This window comes from Rhincodon typus, chromosome 2 (genome assembly GCF_021869965.1).
Source record: "Rhincodon typus isolate 14 chromosome 2, sRhiTyp1.1, whole genome shotgun sequence".
Taxonomy (NCBI): Eukaryota; Metazoa; Chordata; class Chondrichthyes; order Orectolobiformes; family Rhincodontidae; genus Rhincodon; species Rhincodon typus.
This window is the reverse complement of record NC_063333.1, coordinates 91,916,839-91,939,822: the sequence shown is the minus strand read 5'-3', so window position 1 is coordinate 91,939,822 and position 22,984 is coordinate 91,916,839. Positions and strand designations below refer to the sequence as shown.

Below are 22,984 nucleotides of genomic sequence, written 5' to 3'. Positions count from 1 at the left end.
CTGCTTTTTGCCTGTGAGTTTCATATCCCTCAAACGAAAAGAAATCCTGTATGCTCTTCTCGGAACATTATACAATGTCAATCTCTAAGCTGGTTTCTGCTATTTTAATGCAAAATTCCTCTTCTTATTCTTGATTGCTGTAGGGAGCTTCTGAACCTGAAATATAACAATGAGTAAGCAGAGACAAATGAGTAGCATCTGAAAGTAGCTTCAAATTAGCAGGCATACTTGCATTTGTATTTCGACTTGGTCGGATGCATCCCTGACATAAAAGATCCTAAGGCACGATTTGAAGAGTTAGCTGTCATTTTGTACAATATTGAACCTCAACCAACACCATCAACTTCTTTAAGTGGCAGGTGATCTTAGATCAAATGTTACACAAGCAAACAAACAAGTCAATAGCAGAAATTTTTTTGTACATCTCAGGTTACATAAAAAATGTTGATATCTATTTCAATAAAATTATTTTGTAATATCTGCATTTTAATAGTTTTACTATTAAGAATAACATTGCATTTGATGTTTATGACAAAGCCAATGGCAAAACAAAGATGCACAGAGCAATTTACAAGCTAGTTTATTTTAATTTCCTTTAATGCAACATATTATTTTTGCAGCTCCATCATCCAAATGTAGTGAAATATTACAAGACTTTTGTAGAAAGTAAGTATATTTTTCCCTATAAAACAAAAAGGCTGGAATAAGAATGCACTTATTTATGTATTGATAATGTTGCATTATAATGTACCTGAAACCCAGAAATTCAATTTGCACGTTTGCATCTGAATTGCAGTAATTAATGAATCATACTGCCTTTCACATTTATTCCTAAGAGTTTTCATTTACACTGAAGGTGGCAGTAACCCTAGTAAACTGCACAATGTAAGTTTGCAATATACTTTATTTGTTATATGATGAGCAGCACTGTTACTATTTTAGTTCATGTTTGTATAATTCTTCTAATAATGTAGGCTTTCAAGTGAAATAAATCTGCATAAAAGATAAATTTTAAAACACTGTACAGCAATATAATCAGATTTGAAGACAAAGATTACACAAGAAAGTCATCCTGTTTTAGACATTGATGTCTGTTAGATATGTTGCTTGGACTTTTGGAGTTTAAAATGAAATATTGCCACCTAGTGGCAAATGGTACACACAATCACATCCCACATCCTTTGACATGGTAAAAACCAAAAGAACTGCAGATGCTGTAAATCAGAAACTAAAACAGAACTTGCTGGAAAAGCTCAGTGGGTCTGACAGCATCTGTGGAGAGATATCAGAGTTAACATTTCAGGTCAAGTGACCTTTCCTCAGGACTGATGATAGCTAGGAAAATGTCAGTTCATATACAGAAGATAGTGTCGGGGGGAAGGGGTAAGGAGTAAATGATAGATGGGATAGAGCCCAAAGAGAGAGAAGAACAGATAGACAGGCAAAGGAGTGGATAACAATCCGGCTAAGAGGGTGAATACTATGAATGGAGACTGTTAGTGGCTAACAATGAGTTGTGTGTAATATCAGACTATGTGATAACAAGGCTGGTATGTGGTGATTGGGGCAAGGACATGGGAGAGCTCAGGCCCTAAAGTTGTTGCACTTGATATTGAGTCCAGAAGGCTGTTGAGTTCCCAAGTGGAAAATGCGGTGCTGTTCTTCCAGCTTGCGCTGAGTTTTGCTGGAGCACAGCAACACGCTTGAGACAGAAATGCTGGCCAGGAAACCGGGTGGTGTGTTGAAGTGGCAGGCTCAGGGTCTTTTTTGCGGACAGATACAAAACAGGAAACTATAGGCCAGTGAGCCTGACCTCGGTCATTTAGTCAGTCTTAGAGTCCATTTTAAATAGTGAGATTCCAGAGTACTTAGAAGTGCATGGTAAAATCTGGCTGAGTCAATACGGCTTTGTCAATGGGAGATCATGCCTAAAAATCTGTTAGAATTTTTTGAGGAGGCAACAAACAAGTCACTCAAAGGAGTGCCAATGGAATTGGTATATTTAGATTTCCAAAAGGCCTTTAACAAGGTGCTGGATAGGAGGCTGCTAAATACTAGCCCATGGTATTATGGGTGAGATACTGGCATGGATAGAGGATTGGCTGACTGACAGAAGGCAGAGAATAGGGATAAATGGGTGGCAGCCGGTGACTAGTGGAGTTCCGCAGGGATACGTGTTGGGATCACAACTATTCAGATTATACATGAACAGTCTGGACGAAGGAACTGAGGGCATGGTTGCTAAGTTTGCAGATGTCACAAAGATTGGTGAAAGGATGAGTAGTGTTGAGGAAGTGAAGAGGCTGTAGAAAGACTTAGCTAGGCTAGCAGAGTGGGCAAAGAAGTGGCAGATGGAACAGAATGTGGGAAGGTGTGAGATTATACACTTTGCTACAAAGAGTAGAGGCATAGACTATTTTCTAAATTGCAAAAAGCTTCAGAAATCTGAAACACAAATGAATTGGGAGTCCTAGTTCAGGATTGTCTTAAGGTTAACATGCAGGTTCAGTTGGTAGTTAGGATGACAAATGCAATGTTAGCATTAATTTCAAGAGGACTAGAATACAAGAGCAGAAATGTACAGAGATCATATAAGGCTTTTGTCAGACCGCACTTGGAATATTGTGAGCAGTTTTGGGCCCCGTATCTAATGAAGGATTTGCTGGCCTTGGATGGGATCCAGAGCAGATTCACATGAATGACCCCAGGAATGAAGGGCTTCTCATATAAGGAGTGGTTGAGGACTCCGAGTCTGTACTCGATGGAGTTTAGAAGGGTGTAGGGTCCCTGATTGAAACTTACAGAATACTGAGAGGCCTGGATAGAGTGGACGTCAAGATGATGTTTCCACTGGTAAGAGAGACTAGGACCGGAGGGCACAGCCTCAGAGTGAAGGGACGACAGTTTAGAACAGAGATGAGGAAGAATTTCTTCAGCCAGAGGGTGGTTAATCTGTGGAACTCATTGCTGCAGAGGGCTGTGTAGGCCAAGTCATTGTGTGTATTTAAGAGAGAGATAGATAGGTTCCCGATTGGTCAGTGTTATAAAGAGAAACCAGGAGAATGGAGTTGAGAAACATATCAGCCATTATTGAATAGCTGAGCAAACTCAACAGGCTGAATGGGTTAATTCTCCTCCTCTATGTTATGGTCCAATAAGTTTAGGCAAAATTGTAGGAGAGTCAAGACTTAGAGGCAAATGGCCTAATACTGCTCCTGTATGTTATGGTCTTAAATTTAAGATAATTACTGTAAGAATCAACATTTTCAAATTTGCCTTGGCTATTGATATTTTCTTTCATTTTCCTTTGTTTTGACAATTTTCTCACCAGAACCCGACAAGAAGATTTTACATGTCATTTTGATTTTACAGAGGGTAAGTTAAAGATAATTCAGTGTTTTAGTCAAAAAAGTATTGTCATATTTTACTGTTCTTTTTAGATGATCGATTGTATATAGTTATGGAACTTATCGAAGGAGCACCCCTTGGTGAGCACTTTAATTCTCTCAAAGAAAAGCAACAAAAGTTTACAGAAGAAAGAATATGGAATATATTTATACAAGTAAGAATTATAAATAATCTTTATTCATTGCAACACTGAAATTTCGGCTCATTGGACACTAGTCAGATAAAGTGTTTATTCATGGTCAAAACTAACAAATGTAAATCTAATATGGTCGGTTTGGACATTCAATTCAGTATGTAGTTTTTATAGTATTTAGCCTCCTTAGCAGTTTAGATTTATGCTAACATGTTCAGTTGTTCTCACCAATAATGGCACTGTAATATTTACGGCTATCACAAATCAATCACATTTACAAGTGACAGCTGGGGGAGCCTGACAATTTTAACTTAACTTTAATGCACTATATGATGGACACTAAACTTACACTTTGGGTTAAAAAACGCCATTCAATCATGCCAAGACTTCTTAGTAAGCTTATCTATAAACCAAAAATACTGGAAATGCTTAGGAAGTTTGGCAACATTAATGGAGAAAGAAAGAGTTAAACTTTCAAGTCACTTTTCATCAAAACTGTTCTAATGATATGGTTATTGACCTGAAATGTTTGTCCTGATTTTGATTTGGAGATGCGTTGACAAGGCAAAGTTCAAAATTGCATTGAAAACTCAAAGTGATTTCAACGCATCAGTCTGTGGCTTTTTAATGCAGCCACCATAATATAAATTTATTTCCAGGTTGATATCAATTGTACATCAGCAGTATGATGAGGACCCATATGATGCAAATCTCAATACCAGTAATTAAAGGAACCAAAGAAAGTTTAACTTCTCTGCAGTGAGCAGTAGAGAACTACTGCTGCCAAACAGAAGTAAAAGCTGGGAGATGATCAAGGAAGTCAGCAGAAGGAACATTGTTCCACCTTCAGAATTCAGTGCTGCAAACACTTTAGTAACTTAGTCAGGACAGGCAAGGTGAGTACATTTGTACATTCACTTACACCTTGCGATGCTTATCATTTCACCCCCTCACTTTACCTTACCAAACCTATTGTGTCACATTTGCTTATCTTTCATGTGATCCCATCATTCCCTTTCCACACACTTGTTCACAATCCATTTTATCTACATACCATTCGTCCTCCTCCCTAGATAATTTCAGCTCTTGCTCCCCATCACCACTGTTTTCAAATGCACTGCATTCATTGAGTAAACACATTCCATTTTAGTGTTGCCACTGTGGGTGAAGACAGCACAGAGTACGAAAAAGAGATCTACAGAATAGCAGAGGAACTGCACAGGAAGCGACTATGGAGCTCAGCAGCATTTTATCATTTCTTTGGAGATAGGACAATCACAGTTACCTGTTGGCAGAATTAAATATCAGCAAAAGAACATGTCATACAGCACTGAGTCATACTTATTTTAGGCAACAAATGAAATAAAGTTATTTTCATTATCATAAATTGCCTCATTCTTAGTTTGCAAGTACTCATTATAATATTCTTAATCTCTGCAGCGACATTCATTGTACATGGCAGTGGGGCTGATTCATTCTGAGGGTGCACCAAGATAGATTGATGCTAATTGTGGGACACTTAAGACAGACAGTTGCATTTTCACCTGGTGACTCAAATTTCACAAGTCAGCAAGAGCAGATGGGAGTACTGAGTGAATGGTAGGACACTAGGAAGTTCAGAGGATCAGGAGGATCCTGGCGTGCTTGGCCACAGATCCCTGAAGGTGGCAGGGCAAGTTAATAGAGTAGTTAGACAGCAAACGGGACATTTGCCTTTTTCAATCATGATACAGATTTGGGACAAGAATTGGGAGGTTATGTTGGAACTGTATGCCACAACTGGAGTACTATGTGCAGTTCTAGTCACCACACTATAGGGAGGACATGATTGCACTGGAGGGGGTATAGAGGACATTCACCAGGATGTTGCCTGGCATGGAGCGTTTTAGCCTCTAGAGCGACTGGATAACTTGAGTTGTTTTCTTTGGAGCATAGAAGACTGAGACAGGAATGATAAAGGTGTATAAGATTATGCGGGTCATGAACTGAGTGGATAGAAAACAGCTCTTTCCCTTCATTGAAGGGTTCATTAACAAGGGGGCACACTTTTAATGTGAAAGGCAAGAGGTTTAAAGGAAATTTGAGAAAATATTTTCATCCAAAGGTTGAGGGTTGCTGGAATGCACCACCAGGGTTAGTTGAGGTGGGAACCTCACAACTTTTAAAAAGTACTTGGATGAGCACTTGAAATGTTAAAACATTCAAAGTTAAGAGCCAAATGTTGGAAAGTGGGACTGGTGTAGATTTAGAGTAGTTCATTTGTAGGTGTAGTTGCGATGGGCTGAAGGGCCTCCTCTGTACTGTATCATTCTGTAACGATGGCAGAGGCAGTAGAGTTCTGCTCAGCTGGACACAAATGGTATATTCCAGGTGAAATGAAAAAGATAATCGTTTAGCAATAGTAGAGAAGGTGCTACATACTGTGGAATACTCCTAGCACACTGACCATGATTGCAACAAGAATGGAGGAATCCACCTCAAGATGAGTATGTCAATCCTTTATTGACATGATGTTGTCCTGCATGGAAAAGAAGTCTGTTAACTAGTGGGCTGTCAAATGCAGCATTCATATGTGTCCATGTAGGTCCTGAGCCTCGCTGTGCAGACTCTGGATACTCTTATGCCTCACCAGGGTAGCACACAGAAATTAAGTCTTGCTTTTATGGGAATAATCATAAAGTGTGGAGCCTCACAGCCGGATTGATTTAAAACAAAGGCAATGAGGATTTGTGTGTTGTATTGATAAATAACACAGATTTAGGAAAATGTTATATGCTGCACTTAAGACATGGCTCTGGAAACAGTAAAGGATTTCCTGCAGGTATTAATGTTGTCACCTGGAAAGTTAAAGGGACTTTCAAAGTCCACTTGATTGATTTGGCAGGTAAACTGTAGGTACCATTCTCTGGTAGAGCTAGGAAGGGAAAGATAATTGAGGTACTAGCATGGCACTTAAGTTTAGAGGAAATACAAGAAAGACCAGGTACTCTGGGTAGTGAAACATCAGAATCAGGTGATGTTCAGTTGTTGTTAAACCAACTTGAGCATGAGGAAAGAATGAGAAAACTAGAGGTGACAGAAAAAGCCAAACAAAGAGCTCAAAAAGTCAAAGAAAGAATGGAGAAAAATAAAGAAAAGGAGAAGGAATTAAGAAGACAGGAAATAGAAATAAAAAGACAAGAAATAGAAATGAGAAAACTAGAATTGGAATTATAAAGAGAAGATAAAATGAGGAAACATAAATATATGCTTAAAATTATGACATTGTAACAGGAGACAAGTGCTGATGCAGACCTTCGTGGGGAGAATCTGAATCATAATGCGATATCCGGTAAGGAAATATTTAAGTTTGCAAAGCCCCTACTAAAATTTGAGGAAAAGAATGTCAAGACATTCTTCATGTTATTTGAGAAAATGAGAAGACAATATATTGGGCAAAAGGGAACTGGATATTGCTCATAAGTTGGCAGGTAAAGCACAGGAAATTTACATGTCACTGTTTGAGGAGATGTCTCAGGATTATAACGCTGTACAAAAAACTAGACTAGAATTATTCAAATATCTGAGGCAGATAGGCAAAGCATTTGGAAATAAAGGAATGGTCTGGGGAAACCTAAATTGAATTCCAAAGGGTTAAACAAAATAATTTTTATTTGTGCATATGAACATTAGAAGCTGAAACCATATATGAAACTCTTAGAGAAATTCTTCATTAAGGAATTTAAAAACTCACTGCCTTCCGTAAGAAGAGCTCATATTGAGGACCAAAGAGTTGCAACAGTGAGATAGGCAGCAATAATGGCTGACAATTATGAGCTAATCCATGAAAATTAAACCTCTTTTCTGTCACCTTCGTCAATTTGAAAGTGATAAAAAATAGGAGCATGAATGAAAGAGAAGAAGCCAGGGTAAAGAATGGATAGCTGGGAATGCCCCGAGACTCCACCACGGATTAGAAGGGAATGCACTGAGGGTGGAAGTGAAAATCAAAAGCTGAGGTATTTCCATTTTAACAAGATGAGACACATTTGTTCAGAATGTTGGAAGTTGTGAAGGAATATATGGGAGTACATGAATCAGAAAAGGAAACTCAAAAGAAAAAGGCCACAGATCAGATTGTAGCCGTGAATGCTGAATAAGTACCTAGGGTGGAGAGATATGAAGGGTTTTTATCTAAAGAGAAGATAATCCCTTCTTCAAAGGAAACACCCTACCCTGTAGCTATATTAAAGGATACAGGAGGTACTCAAACTCTTGTGTTGGAGAAGTATTTAGTTTTCCCTTTCAAGAGTTCAGTGAAATCCAAAATGTTGGTAAATGCGATAGGTGAAGAGCATATCCTACATACATTGTGTGACTTGTATCTGGATTAGTAGTAGCTGGGGCAGATAAGAAATTACCTGTGGATGGAGTTAATTCAGTTTTGGGGAATGATTTAGCAGGAATGGAAATTATAGCTTCACCTATAATCGCAGAAATTCCAGTTGAAACTAAAGAGATGAAACAGTTGCAGGACCAGGTTTGAGGTATTTTTTTCATTGTGTTTAGTGACCAGAGCAATGGGTAAACAAAGCCCATCACCAGAGATCACAGTAATACCACAAGAAGATGTTAGAGAATTAGAAGCTATTTAAGAATGAGCATAATTCAAAGGAAATGTTTGGCATCTCTTCATTAATTGAGGATGAGAATGCAGATTCAGAGTTAAGTAGGTTAGCACAGACAGCTTACATTGAAACTTGAACTGAAGGAGTTTCAGAGAGTTATTATTTTAAAAACAGAGTTTTGATGAGGCTGTGGAGACATCCTCACAGATCTGCAGATGAAGAATGGACAGTTGTTCATCAAAATACTGGTACCACTCAGATATTGTAAAGCAATATCGTTGGTAGCACATGAAATTCGTATGGCAGGACATACAAGAATATGGAAATCGCAGGTATCGATAAACAGTTATTTCATATGACCAAGACTTCATAAAGTTATAGTTCAGTGCTGTAAATGTCAAGTGGTAGGAAAATCTCAACGTGTCAAACCTTTGAAAGAAATGCCAGTTTTTGAAGCGCCATTCAGTCAAGTGTGAGTAGATTGTATTGGACAATTACTCAAAACGCAAGCAGGACATCAGTATATACTTACATTTATAGGTGTGACAATTCAGTTCCCAGAAACTATTCCTCTCGGGACAATTACAGATAGGATAGTAGTGGAAAAGTTTACTCAGTTCTTCACTTATTGTGTATTACAAATTGAGGTACAGTCTGACTAAGGTTTTAACTTTATATCTAATGTTTTCCTGGCAATCATTAGCAGTTTAGATACAAAACAGGTGAACTCACCTATGTAATATATGAAAACACTGGAGCTTTGGAGAGATACCATCAGATTCTCAAAACCATGTTTAAGGCTAACTGTCATGTATACCCACAGGATTGGGACAAAAGATTAGATATTTTAATTATTTGCTGCCAGAGATTTGCCAAATAGTCCCCCTCCACTGACACCCTCATCCACTTAGCCGAACTCGTCCTCACCCTCAACAACTTCTCTTTCAATTCCTCCCACTTCCTACAGACAAAGGGGGTGGCCATGGGTACCCGCATGGGCCCAAGCTATGCCTGCCTCTTTGTAGGTTACATGGAACAATCCCTCTTCCGTACCTACACTGGCCCTAAACCCCACCTCTTCCTCCGTTACATTGATGACTGTATCGGCGCCGCCTCGTGCTCCCACGAGGAGCTCGAACAGTTCATCCACTTCACCAACACCTTCCACCCCAACCTTAAGTTCACCTGGACCATCTCTAATACCTCTCTCACCTTCCTGGACCTCTCTGTCTCCATCTCCGGCAACCACCCAGAAACCGATATCCATTTCAAGCCCACCGACTCCCACAGCTACCTAGAATACACCTCCTCCCACCCACCTTCCTACAAAAATGCCATCCCCTATTCCCAATTACTTCGCCTCCGCCGCATCTGCTCCCAGGATGAGGCATTCCACTCCCGTACATCTCAGATGTCCTCGTTTTTCAAGGATCGCAACTTCCCCCACTCAGTGGTCGAGAACGTCCTCGACCATGTCTCCCGCATTTCCAGCAACTCATCCCTCACACCCCCTCCCCACAATAACAACCAAAACAGAATCCCCCTCGTCCTCACGTACCACCCCACCAACGTCCGGATCCAACGCATCATCCTCCGACACTTCCGCCATCTGCAATCCGACCCCACCACCAAAGACATTTTTCCCTCCCCACCCTTATCTGCTTTCCAGAGGGACCACTCTCTCCGTGACTCCCTTGTCCGCTCCACACTCCCCTCCAGCCCCACCACACCCGGCACTTTTCCCTGCAACCGCAGGAAGTGCTACACCTGCCCCTACACCTCCCCACTCACCCCCATCCCAGGCCCCAAGAAGACTTTCCACATCAAGCAGATGTTCACCTGCACATCTGCTAATGTGTTATACTGCATCCGCTGTTCCCGTTGTGGCCTCCTCTACATCGGGGTAACCAAGCGGAGGCTCGGGGACCGCTTTGCAGAACACCTACGCTCGGTTCGCACTAAACAACTGCACCTCCCAGTCGCGAACCATTTCAACTCCCCCTCCCATTCCGCAGACGACATGTCCATCCCGGGCCTCCTGCAGTGCCACAACGATGCTACCCAAAGGTTGCAGGAACAGCAACTCATATTCCGCTTGGGAATCCGGCAGCCCAATGGTATCAATGTGGATTTCACAAGCTTCAAAATCTCCCCTCCCCCTACCGCATCCCAAAACTAGCCCAGCTCATCCCCACCTCTCTAACCTGTCCTTCCTCCCACCTATCCCCTCCTCTCACCTCAAGCCCCACCCCCATCTCCTACCTACTAACCTCATCCCGTCCCTTTGACCTGTCCGTCCTCCCTGGACTGACCTATCTCCTCCCTACCTCCCCACCTACACTCACCTTTACTGGCTCCATCCCCGCCTCTTTGACCGGTCTGTCTCCTCTCCACCTATCTTCTCCTCTATCCATCTTCTATCCGCCTCCCCCTCTCTCCCTATTTATTTCAGAACCCCCTTCCCCTCCCCCTTTTCTGAAGAAGGGTCTGGGCCCGAAACGTCAGCCTTCCTGCTCCTCTGATGCTGTTTGGCCTGCTGTGTTCATCCAGCTCTACACCTTGTTATCTCAGATTCTCCGGCATCTGCAGTTCCTCCTATCTCTGCCAAATGAATCTTCTGGGTTTAGTCAATTTGAATTGATTTATGGTCATGAGATTAGAGGTCCATTATAATTGATTTGGAAGAAGATCTTGAACCAGAAAGATGAATCCTCAATGTTGGACTATGTATCTATGTTCCTACAAAGACTCAGGAGCTGGTAGGCTAGCACAAGCATTTCAAAGTCTCACTAGTGAAAATGAAAGAATGAGCAGATAAACTATCAGCAAGTTGAATGTTTCAAACAGGAGATGAAGTATTGATATTGATGCCTTTGCAAAGTGAACCTTTGAAAGCAAAATTCACTGCTCCATACAAAGTAAATTAGGAGGGTTAATGAAGTGACTTAACTGATAAGTACACCTGATCGATGAAAGAAGAATTGGGAAGAAGACAAGGAGGAGCAAGTGGGTCAGGTAGAAGATGACAGCAACAATAAGAATGTGGTAGAAGGAAAGCTAGACAGTGAACCTCTTGCAATTCGAGTAGCTAACACTGAAATATTAGGAAATATTCATAGTTAGGGAAAGAACAACAGGATGCTCTTGTAAGACTACTTAGAGACTTTCGGTAATATGTAGTGATACACTTGGATAGTGTATCTAGCTAGGCATGATGTGGACAGAAGAGAGTCATGACTAATAAAACAGAATCTTTATCAGTTGAGCCCAGAAAATTGAGCTCAACTGGAAAGAAAGATTTAATACATGCTGGAAAACCACTCGATTGAACCTACTCAAAGCATCTGAAATTCACCAGTAGTATTAGTTCCTAAATTGGATTGATTAACTAGATTCTGTATAGATTATAGAAGTGTAAATGCTGTCATGAAGACAGAGACATACCCAATTCCACGATTAGAAGAGTGCATCTATAGGGTTGCCAGTGCCTCATTCCTTTCTAAGATTGATCTATTGAAGGGGTACTGGCAAGTGCCATTAACATCATGGGCTAAATAAATATCTGCTTTTGCTACATCAAATGTACTATACTCTTGTTGAATGATGCCATTTGGGTTAAAGAATTCCCCAGCTACATTCCAAAGGCTTATGAATCAAGACATTGCTGAGGCTTGTCGTTTGTAGTTTATTTAGAAGTTGCTATGGTGTATCATCATGAGAAGAGCATAAGACAATTAGAAACCTGTTTAAGTAATTATAGTTAGTTGCCTTAGTAATAAATTTAGCCAAATTTGAATTTGGAACAGCAAGAGTGATTTTCCTGGGACATTGTAGGACAAGGACAAGTGTTACCAAGGGCTACAATGGACTACCAAGGACTAGTAAAACTACATGAAAAATTCATGAGATCTTAGGGATGTGTGGGTTTTACTGGAAAATTGTGCACAATTTCAGCGCAATAGCATCAATTGCAGTTCAGCACCTTTAACAAACTTGTTCAAGAAACAAACAAAGGTATTATGGTCAGCAGAATGCCAGACAGTTTTCAAGAAGCTGGAGATAATCTGATAAATGCACCAGTGTTGGCTGCCCCTGATTTTTCCAGACCTTTCACAATTATGATTGACACTGGTGACTTGTGGTGGGTGAAGTCTTGTTGCTGGATGATGAGTCAGTAATATAGAAGCCAGAGGGCTAATTCTCAAAGAAACTAAACCAGTACCAGAAGAGTTACTTCTATTATGGAAAAATAGACTTTGGGATTGTTGTTGGCTGTTCAACAATTTGAAGTTTATGCTCAACATGTTAACAAGGAGATTCTAATTGACACTGATCATAATTTACAGGCCTTCATTGAAAAATTTAAAATACAGAATATGGGACTATTCAGACAGACTCTTTTGCTGCAACCGTTTAATGTAAGGGCTATTTAAGGTTGCTGGAAAACATAATGTAATGCTAAAATGGTGTTCAGAGTATAAAATGTTGAAGTAAGTTTAAGGTTCAAGATTTGCTTTGATTCTATCAGGCAGTAAAAGGAAGAATGAGTGGATGTAAGTCTTGACTTTTATTGTGTGTATCACTTATTTTGAGATGAAATGCATTCTTTAAATTGTGTTTCACTTTCTTAAGGGTGGAAGCAAGTACAAACTGTTCTTTTGCATTTTTGATTATGAACTGAAATGGGAAAAGGATGTTTTCAAAACCAAGGGTTGTGGAAGGATTTCAGACCTTTTAAAAGCTAGTTACCTGACACTCATTGTTTACACTCCTGTTTGTTCATGCAATCTGTATTAATGATTTTAATGAGTAGGCTGAGGGTAATGTACCCAGAATTCCTGATGATACAGAGTTAGATTAAAAAAACAGTGAGCACAATTTAAAATGGCTGCAGAGCAATTGTGACCAGGTTAGTGAATGAGCAAGTTCGTAGCCAATGGAAATAGCATTGTGAAGTGTGAGTTTGTCCACTTTGTTGGAAACAATTGAAAAGCAAAATACTTTTTGATTGGTAACATACTGGAAAATATTTGTATTCAGAGGAGCTTGGGCATTCACGTGTATGTATCACAGAAAGATGACATACAGTAACAGTAAGCAACTAGGAAGGCAAGTGCTATGTTAGCTTTATTTGCAATATTATCTATACTTAGCTCATATTATTTCTGGATTTCAGAATACCAGATGTACAGCTATTGTAGGTTGTTTTGCTATTCTGACTCTGTATAATACAGTTTGGTTTTGCTTGTTCAAAACACTGGAATCTTGTGGTTTTATTGTCTTGGCATGTTCTTGAGATCTTACACATTACGTACTTTAAAATCAAGGCTACCAGTCCTTAGCTTTATCATAGAATTCTGGTGTTCAGGTCTTAAATGTATATTTATGGAAACTCTACTCACACTGTCTTTAATTTTAACCTTTATATAACATTGTCCAAGATTTTGTATCAGTGGCAAACTAATAGAACTTGGGTAGAACTGATGAAAAGCTGCTGCCCACAAAAATCTTTTGATCTCTCTGGTGTAGATTTCACCTTATTTGGGGTATATTTGTAACACGCGACAACCTCAAGGATTCTCCAGGCATCCAGCAAGTGCTGCCACTTGATTATTTTTTGTTATATTTTAAATATGAAACTTTTATCATAATGGAGAAATTTGACATTTGACATCTGGCACAGCTTAAAATTGGTTTTGTGGAGCCAGAGAATTTTTACAATAAATTCATGAACATGCTCCATTCAAAACCAAGATACAGCTCAGGAAGAAGGCAGAATTTATTTGGGCTTTTTATTAGTAATATAGCATGAAAAGGAAATTTTCACATGTCCTAATATATCTGAGGGACAATACACCCTATAAAGTAGCATGGAATCACTGCCAGGTTTTGAATAGCTACATTTCACTGTGCTTGTGCAAACACAGGAAGTTGTGTCTGCTGTCAGTTTCCAGTGGTAATGAATGCAAATGTGGGCAGTTTCACTGCCATTACATCTACAAAATCTGTGCCTTTGAAGGAATTCTTTTTCTGAGAAATAATTCTGGTCAATTTTTGTTTTTCAGATATGCCTTGCATTGCGTTATTTGCACAAAGAAAAAAGAATTGTCCACAGAGATCTTACACCCAACAATATCATGCTGGGTGAACTAGACAAGGTAACAATAAGTAAGTACGAAACTTAAAAATATTTGTGTGAATCAGCCTTTCAAAATTATTGGTTAGGTACAATCAAGAAAAACTGAAATTATTTGCCCATTATATTAAAATTCACTGCAACATAGCATGGGAATCTCTAAGCCTTGACTCTCCTACATTTCTGCTTACCTTTAAACAAACAAAACTTTTAAGTATGGTATTTTCAGTACCTTTGGAGAATTTTCAACAATGGGATTGTTTTTTGCATGGCAAACATCTAGCTGGCTATTTGCAAATGTATTTCCGATGAGTTAATTAAATAGCTAAACCTTGAGATGTTAGAATTGTCATGATGGAGAATGAAATATAGTTTAGAATGTTGCATCAGAGATTATCACAAATTTGTTTGTCTCTTTTTAAGTACCACTGAACTAACCAAAAATGCCCCAAGAGCAGACTTTGTGATAAAAAAAATCACACTATTCAGTCACCCTTTCTGGGAGCAGATAAAGTGGGAACAATTGCAGGAAAGGAACAATCTGTCCATTTCAGTTTATCCTCAGGGTTTACAAGACAATTAAGCCCAACACTTTTAACGTTCCCATAATAGACAAAAAAATCTCCATTTAGTTTGTGATAACAAGGTGTGGAGCTAGATGAACACAGCAGGCCAGGCAGCATCAGAGGAGCAGGAAAGCTGATGTTTCGGGTCTGGACCCTTCTTCAGAAATGGGGGAGGGGAAGGGGGCTCTGAAATAAATAGAGAGGTGGGGGGGGGCGATGATAGAAGGTGGATAGTGGAGCAGATAGGTGGAGAGAAAACGGACAGTAAGCCAGTACAGATGAGTGTAGATATGGAGTTTGGATGGGGGTTGGTCAGTGAGGAGGGAGGGGTGGGTAGGTGGGAGGGAACTTGGACAGGTCAAGGAGGTGGGGATGAGGCTAGTAGGTAGGAAGTGATGTTGTATTGTCTGTACATTGTGTATTGTCATTGTGCTGCGTGAGTGTGATATTTGTTGAAGTAACAATCATTTTAAGGGCAATCAATTGTAATTTGAAACACTTCCAGACATTTAAGGTATTTCATACTGATAATAAAACAAAAAAAAGTAGCTATTTTTATAACTCTCATTAGAAATAAACTATTTTGACATAGAATTTTTTCCAAGGTATTCTCTGCTAAATTTCTGTTGGCATCAGGGACATTCATTCTGGAAGTCAAAAATCACTCTTAAGAAATTCTAGTTGAAAAAAAACTGGAACTAATGAATATCAAATGTTTTAAGAAAGTAATATCAAACATGCAACCCTTTCTTGCATATTATATTCCAGGAGAGAATATTTTGTGCTGGCTGCTTTGATGGCTTTCCCTGGTCAATTGATCTTTAACATTGTTATGTTTTGGGTGATAATGTTCTGGGTGAAACCCTTTTTAATGTATTTTTAACTTACTTTTGAGGTAGGTAGCTCAAGTTTAAAGGACCCCTACACTCAATATTTGCTCTGGCATCTAGGGAACAGGATAGTCAGGTCCACCTATTCAGGAAGCAGTTGGAAGTTTCAAAAGACTACCTCACTTCTGTCAGACTTCAATTCAGTTATTGTAGCAGTTTCTAGCCCTTCTAACTATTGCAGCCTCTCAGCCATTAGTTCCCCAATCCTAACTTCTGCACCCCCAATGGAAAAAAGCAAACTGCTGACAATTTAAGACAATTCTCATTCATACATCCTTCATCTGTGAAAACACTCGCATTCATGAAACCCAATCAGAGATTTTAAATTCCCTCAAATGTTAAATCTAGTATAAAAACAAAACTGTGATCATTAACAAACTGGGCACACCATTGACCAGAAACTGAGCCAGCCATGTGGCTAGTTGAACAAATCAGAGGTTGGGCACTCTATAGCAATCTGTTTTCTTTTTTGCCTTTCTACCAACAAGTCAGGACTAGGACTGGATTGGCGCAGCTGCAAGAGCATTTAAGAATAAAGCAGTCTGCTCACTTGACTGGCACTTTGCTCACTTGCTTAAATCCTTCCACCCTTATGTACTTTGTGCTGTCTACTAAATACATGCAATAATTTGGAATCATAGAATCTCTACAGTGTGGAAACAGCCCTTTGGCCCATCAAGTCCACACTGGCTCTCAGTGCATCCCACCCAGACCCATCTAATCTACACATCCCTGAACACCATGGGCAATTTAGCATGGCCAATCCACCTAGCCTGCACATCTTCGGACTATGGAAGGAAACCAGAGCACCCAGAGGAAACCCACACAGACACAGGGAGAATGTGCAAACGCCACACAGACAGTCACCTGAGGGTGGAATTGAACCTGGGTTTCTGGCACTGTGAGGCAGCAGTGCTAACTGCTAAGGTACCATGGATTTCTTCAGCAGTACCAAACTGTGGTTGGGTCACCTGAAGGGCAATGTCAGCAATTATGTCGAAACTCATTGGCATGTTCCGCACTATTCTGATGGACAGATATAGTTAGTCCTTTGTTGATACACGTTCTATGTCTTGGAACTCCCTTATTATTGGTATTGTGAGAGAACCTTTACCTCAGGGCAGCAAAAAAAAATTCAAAAGACCCACCAATACTTCTCAAATAAAACCAAGGGTTGAAATAAATTATAGTCATACCAGTGACACCCAAATCAGAAGAAGGAGTTGAATAGATGACAACAATTCTGAGAGTTCCTGGTGGTTTGTCACCTTATTTATCTTACTCCACTCTAACCTCTCTACCTTTGTACTTATTTCAATGAAGCTCAATGCCACATTGAGGGAGATGAATTTGTTCTTCTGTTAGGCATTTAGCAGCCAACCACTATAAGTGACTTTAACAACTTCAGACTTTAATCATACTTCAGTTTTCTGTTAAACAATGGTGTCAGATGTGCCAGTACTTCACAATTAGGGAGGGTGTGAGAGATTCTCGGTAAAGGTGATAGCCTACAACCTCAGTGACTCTGTAATTTTACCTTCAACCCTATTCCCTGGCCAGTGAAACCTGCTCAGTCTTGTTGGTTTTGACATGATCTGTTTGTTTTATTAACCTGCTATTCTGTCAGTCTCATGTAGGTCTACAATTTCTCATTGTCTTCCTTTTGTGTTGTGCTGTAATCACATCCTAATCAAGCCATTGTTTTCAACAAATTACTTTATTTGCTTTTTCTAACTTTTCATGTACATTGTTACTTATTTTACACCATCACTTCCTTGGCCCTGTACTTCCTTATTAACCATAATGCCACCTGTTTCCAATGAAGGATCACGCCTTATTCTTGTCTCCACAAATGCTACCTACCCTGCTAAGTGTTTCCCAGATTTTCAGCTTTCAAATTTTCAGTACCAGTGCAATTTGATTTTTGATTTCATGGCTCCGTGTCACTAGGTGGCATTGTAGCTCCATTCAAATTTCGTCAACTTTCTCCTTTTTGAATACTTTCTATGCCTTTTCTCGATATCCTAAGATACTTTAAAATGCAGAGCAGTTTACTATAGCAAAGCTTCACGTATTAGTCCATATTTTTATTCAAGAGTTGGGTGCACAGAGATTGGTAAAACACCATTTCCCTTGACCTGACTTTTATAAATGGCTGTTTGAATTTCCCGTTTTTAGTCTGGGGAGATGGGCTGGATTGGGAGTCAGGATGGCCAACATGGGAAAAGACTGCTGATTGCTGAGTCAAGTTGAATTGGAAATTCTGGCAATGTGTTCACAGTTTAAATATAAAGTTAAAATATGAAATATTAGTTCTGCTGTCACCTTCTCACTCCTTTCATTCTCCAGGCTCCATCCATTTCACTTAATTCCATATATCCACCTTCAAGACCCCACTCTCTTCATGTCAACCCATATCTCTGTACTCATCCCATGGCCCCTCATAAGCTGATGCCCTCACCTGTCTCATGCCCTTCAATGTCCATATGCAACTCATATTCCCTATCCACCAACCATTGTCCTTCTCTCTCTATGCCATCTTGCCCAGTATCTACCATTCGCATACCTCAGGAAGCATACTGACAGAAAATCAAGCTATCAGCCTGTATATAATGTCACTGTTGAAAAAAGTATCTTCATTAATCTAAACAAAATTCCCTTCTCCAATCTTGTTTGTAAATATTTCTGTTCTATGTGTATTTGGAGGTGTCTATCAAAATGTTTGCATGATAGACATCCCATTGTAAAAATGATAATTTGAAAAATCAAACATGCAGCACAAATCCTATAATGGCTTATGTCAACAAGACTGCTGAAATAGCTCGCTTTTTTTTTAACACCGCACATCTTTGGACAGCTTTGATAGTTCCTTGACAGATTTGGCAGTCCCAGTCATCAGACCAGTCATTAGTAAAATATTGGAAGAGATTATCAATAGTGCTATCAAGTACCATTTGTTCAGCAATAACCAGCTCACGGATGCTCAGTTTGGGTTCTAGCAGGGCCACTCAGCTCCTGATCTTATTACATCCTTGGTCCAAAAATGGATAAAGAGCTGAATTCCAGAAATAAGGCCTTTGACATCAGGGCATCATTGAACTAAATATGGCATTGAGAAGCCCTAGCAAAACTGAAGTCAATGAGAGTCAGGGAAAGCATTCCATTAGTTGGAGTAATACTTAGCACAAAAGAAAATGGTTATGTTCGTTGAAAGTTAATCAGTTCAATTCTAGGCTACCAATGTAGTCACTATCACCTCAGATGAGTGCCCTAGGCCCAACCACCTTTGGAAACTTCATCAGTGACCTGCACTCCATCTTAATATCAGAAGCACAATGTTCCAAATTATTCACAACTCCTCAGGTGCTGAAGCAACCTGTCTCCATATGCAGCATGACTTGGCAACATCCAAGCTTGGGCTGTTAAGTGAAAAGCAAAATTTGCGCCACATAAGTGCCAAGGAAAGACAATCTCCAACAAGAGAGAATTGAATAATTCCCCTTAACATTCAATGGCACGACTGTTGCTGAAATCTTCACTACCAACATCTGGAGCTGTGTTAAATTTCATAGTCAGTATATCAGTATACTTTCAAGCAAAGTGCTCATGATATCATTACTGCGACCTGAAAGTCTCAGACACCATCTTAACTCTGATAACATGAAGCTTGATACACTATTATTAGCATGTCCCTCTGCTGTAACAAAATATCCCAATGCTAACCCAGATACTATTGGGGATAATGTTTGTATTCAATAGCCAGTTATAATAAACATCAGTTGGATATTTCAATACCATGTTATCCATTCCTAGTTTCTTATAGTATGACAGATAACAAGAGCATTGCTGCATCAAGTAAAGTTACTCCTCTGGAGGCAAAATGCACCTCATAGTTAGCGCCAGTGGCTATTTACATAAAAACAAAAGACATGTTATTATTTGGAAATTTAATTGAAGTCCAACAGGACAGCAGCTTTCACCAACAGACATTTGGACAAAGGGACATTTTCTCGCCGTCTAAACAACATTAATTACTGTAACTAAGATGGTTCTTTAGACCTGTAGATGATCTATTAACTACCAATAGAACAAAGCTAATTTCTTTTGATTAGAAATTAAGCTTTTTCAAGATAAAAGGAATTTCTAACATTGACTAAATTAAAAGATCAAAATAGAAAGCTTCATTGCACTTTTGAGCTGAGACTCAATGCACTACAGAGACTGCAAAGCATACAAAATTTGTTTGTGAATGTGAAACAAAAGTGACAATATCTCAGAACAGCACTAACTGCAGGTTCTGTTCTTAAAGAAAGAGCACATTTAAGTTCCATTGACGCAAGGTCGAGAAACTTTTTAAATTAACACTGCCTGAAAGGTACAGTCCAACATTTTTTTTATCAGGATAGCAGAAGCCTCATTTCGGAATCACCCCTACCGAATCACATCCATTCAAACAACGTGTGCAGATCTATTTTACAGATCAAGCGATAGATGATCCCAAGAGGAGAGCTCTGATATTCTCACTTGCCATTGGCAAGGCGGGCTTTGCAGAATTAACACATCCAGTCTGTACATAGACAATGCAAAAGATTCAAACTAAGATTTGGAAAGTTCTCAAAGATCAGCTCAAAGTAAGAATTAACTCATATCGTACAAACAGAAAGCTCAAGAGCCTACTGACAGTTTTGTTTGGTAAGATGCTGTGGCAGAGGGCATGAATGTGTTTTTCCAAAGGGAAGCTTCAAGATACACTCATTGAGTTAGACCAAAATACCAATTAAAACCTTCAGACAGGATCTTCTGGGCAAGAAAAAGGATCATACCATTGACGCATTATTTGAAAACGGACCTCAAGTATGAAGCCACAGTGGCTGTCCAACAACAATTACATGTTTTAGGTGAAGTCAACACCACTGCTGTGGTCAGCAAAGTGTACCAAACGAACAAAAATCTGTAATAAGTTTGGTTTGCCACACCAACCCAAAAGCTGCCCACAAAATGAGTATGTAAGTACAGGAAATCTGATTCTAAAGGCCAAGCCAGACTCCAGCTTAAAAGCAGATGACTGACAAGATGGCATAAAACCTCAACACTGGCAGCAAGGAAAATGTTAAGAAGGTATACAAAAACAAACACATCGACAAGGTTCAGAGTCAACCAAACGGAAAGCAAATTCTATAAGATAATCTAGATTTCCAGGTTAACTTCACACGTTATGTTGATGGTATAAGGTGGTCACACGGTTTTGCAATATTAACATCATGTGTCTTAAAAAGATGACATTCCATCAAAACGTAAATTTAACACAGAAGCTAGTGTCAACATAAGAACATAAGAACTAGGAGCAGGAGGAGGCCATCGAGCCCCTCGAGCCCTGCCATTCAATAAGATCATGGCTGATCTTTTTGAGACTCAGCTCCACTTACCCGCCCACTCACCATAACTCTTAATTCCTTTACAATTCAAAAATTTATCTAGCCTTGCCTTAAAAACATTCAGCGAGGTAGCTTCAACCGCTTCACTGGGCAGGGAATTCCACAGATTCACAACCCTTTGGGTGAAGAAGTTCCTCCTGACCTCATTCCTACATCTGCTTTCCTTTATTTTGAGGCTATGCCCCCTAGTCCTAGTTTCACCTGCTAGTGGAAACAACCTCCCTGCGTCCACCTTATCTATTCCCTTCATTATCTTATATGTTTCTATAAGATCTCCCCTCATTCTTCTGAATTCCAATGAGTATAATCCCAGTCTACTGAGTCTCTCCTCATAATCCAACCCTCTCAACTCTGGAATCAACCGAGTGAATCTCCTCTGCACCCCCTCCAGTGCTAGTATATCCCTTCTCAAGTAAGGAGACCAAAACTGCACTCAGTACTCCAGGTGTGGCCTCACCAGGACCCTATACAGCTGCAGCATAGCCTCCCTGTTTTTTAAACTCCATCCCTCGAGCAATGGCAGACAAAATTCCATTTGCCTTTTTAATTACCTGCTGCACCTGCAATCCTACTTTTAGCGATTCATGCACAAGGACACCCAAGTCCCTCTGCACAGCAGCGTGCTGCAATTTTTTACCATTTAAAACATTGTCCATTTTGCTGTTATTCCTACCAAAATGGATGACCTCACACTTATCAACATTGTACTCCATCTGCCAGACCTTTGCCCACTCACTTAGACTATCTATATCCCTCTGCAGACTTTCAGTGTCTTCTGCACACTTTGCTCTACCACTCACCTTAGTGTCATCTGCAAATTTTGACACACCACACTTAGTCCCCAACTCCAAATCATCTATGTAAATTGTAAACAATTGCGGTCCCAACACTGATCCCTGAGGCACACCACTAGCCACTGACCGCCAACCAGAAAAACACCCATTTACCCCTAGTCTTTGTTTTCTACTAGTCAACCAATCATCTATCCATACCAATACGTCACCTGTAATACCATGCAACTTTATCTTATGTAGCAGCCTTTGGTGTGGCACCTTGTCAAATGCCTTCTGGAAATCCAGATACACCACATCCACAGGTTCCCCATTGTCCACCATGCAAGTAATGTCCTCAAAGAATTCCACCAAATTAGTTAAACGTGACCTACCCATCATGAACCCATGCTGGGTGTTCCCAATGGGACAATTTATATCCAGATGTCTTGCTATTTCTTCCTTAATGATAGATTCAAGCATTTTCCCCACTACTGAAGTTCAGCTAACTGGCCTAAAGTTACCTGCTTTTTGTCTACTTCCTTTTTTAAACAGTGGCGTCACATTGGCTGTTTTCCAATCTGCGGGAACCACCCCAGAGTCCAGTGAATTTTGGTAAATAATTACTAGTGCATTTGCTATTTCCCCCATCACCTCTTTTAGTACCCTGGGATGCAATTCATCAGGGCCAGGAGATTTGTTTACCTTTAGCCCCATTAGCTTGCCCAGCACTGCCTCCTTAGCGATAATGATAGTTTCTAGGTCCTCACCTGCTATAACCTTCTTGCCATCAGTTTTCGGCATGTTATTTGTATCTTCCACTGTGAAGACTGACACAAAATAACTGTTTAACGCCTCGGCTATTTCCTCATTCCCAGTTATTAAATTGGCCTTCTCATCTTCTAAAGGACCAATGTTTACCTTCGCCACTGTTTTACGGTTTACATATTTATAGAAACTTTTGCTGCCTGTTTTTATATTCTGAGCTAGTTTACACTCATAATCTATCTTACTTTTCTTTATAACTTTTTTTGTGGCT

The 22,984-nt window shown here is 39.8% G+C and overlaps 1 protein-coding gene across 1 annotated transcript in view; it reads left to right on the top strand.

Moving 5' to 3' along the window:
- The window catches only part of nek10 (NIMA-related kinase 10), a 180,869-nt gene that overhangs the window by 83,728 nt on the left and 74,157 nt on the right, over window positions 1–22,984 (top strand). Inside the window, exons 17-19 of the mRNA XM_048608532.1 lie at window positions 621–666; window positions 3,441–3,562; window positions 14,214–14,316. Coding sequence (XP_048464489.1) covers window positions 621–666; window positions 3,441–3,562; window positions 14,214–14,316 — 271 coding nt within the window. The remainder of the gene's footprint in view (window positions 1–620; window positions 667–3,440; window positions 3,563–14,213; window positions 14,317–22,984) is intronic.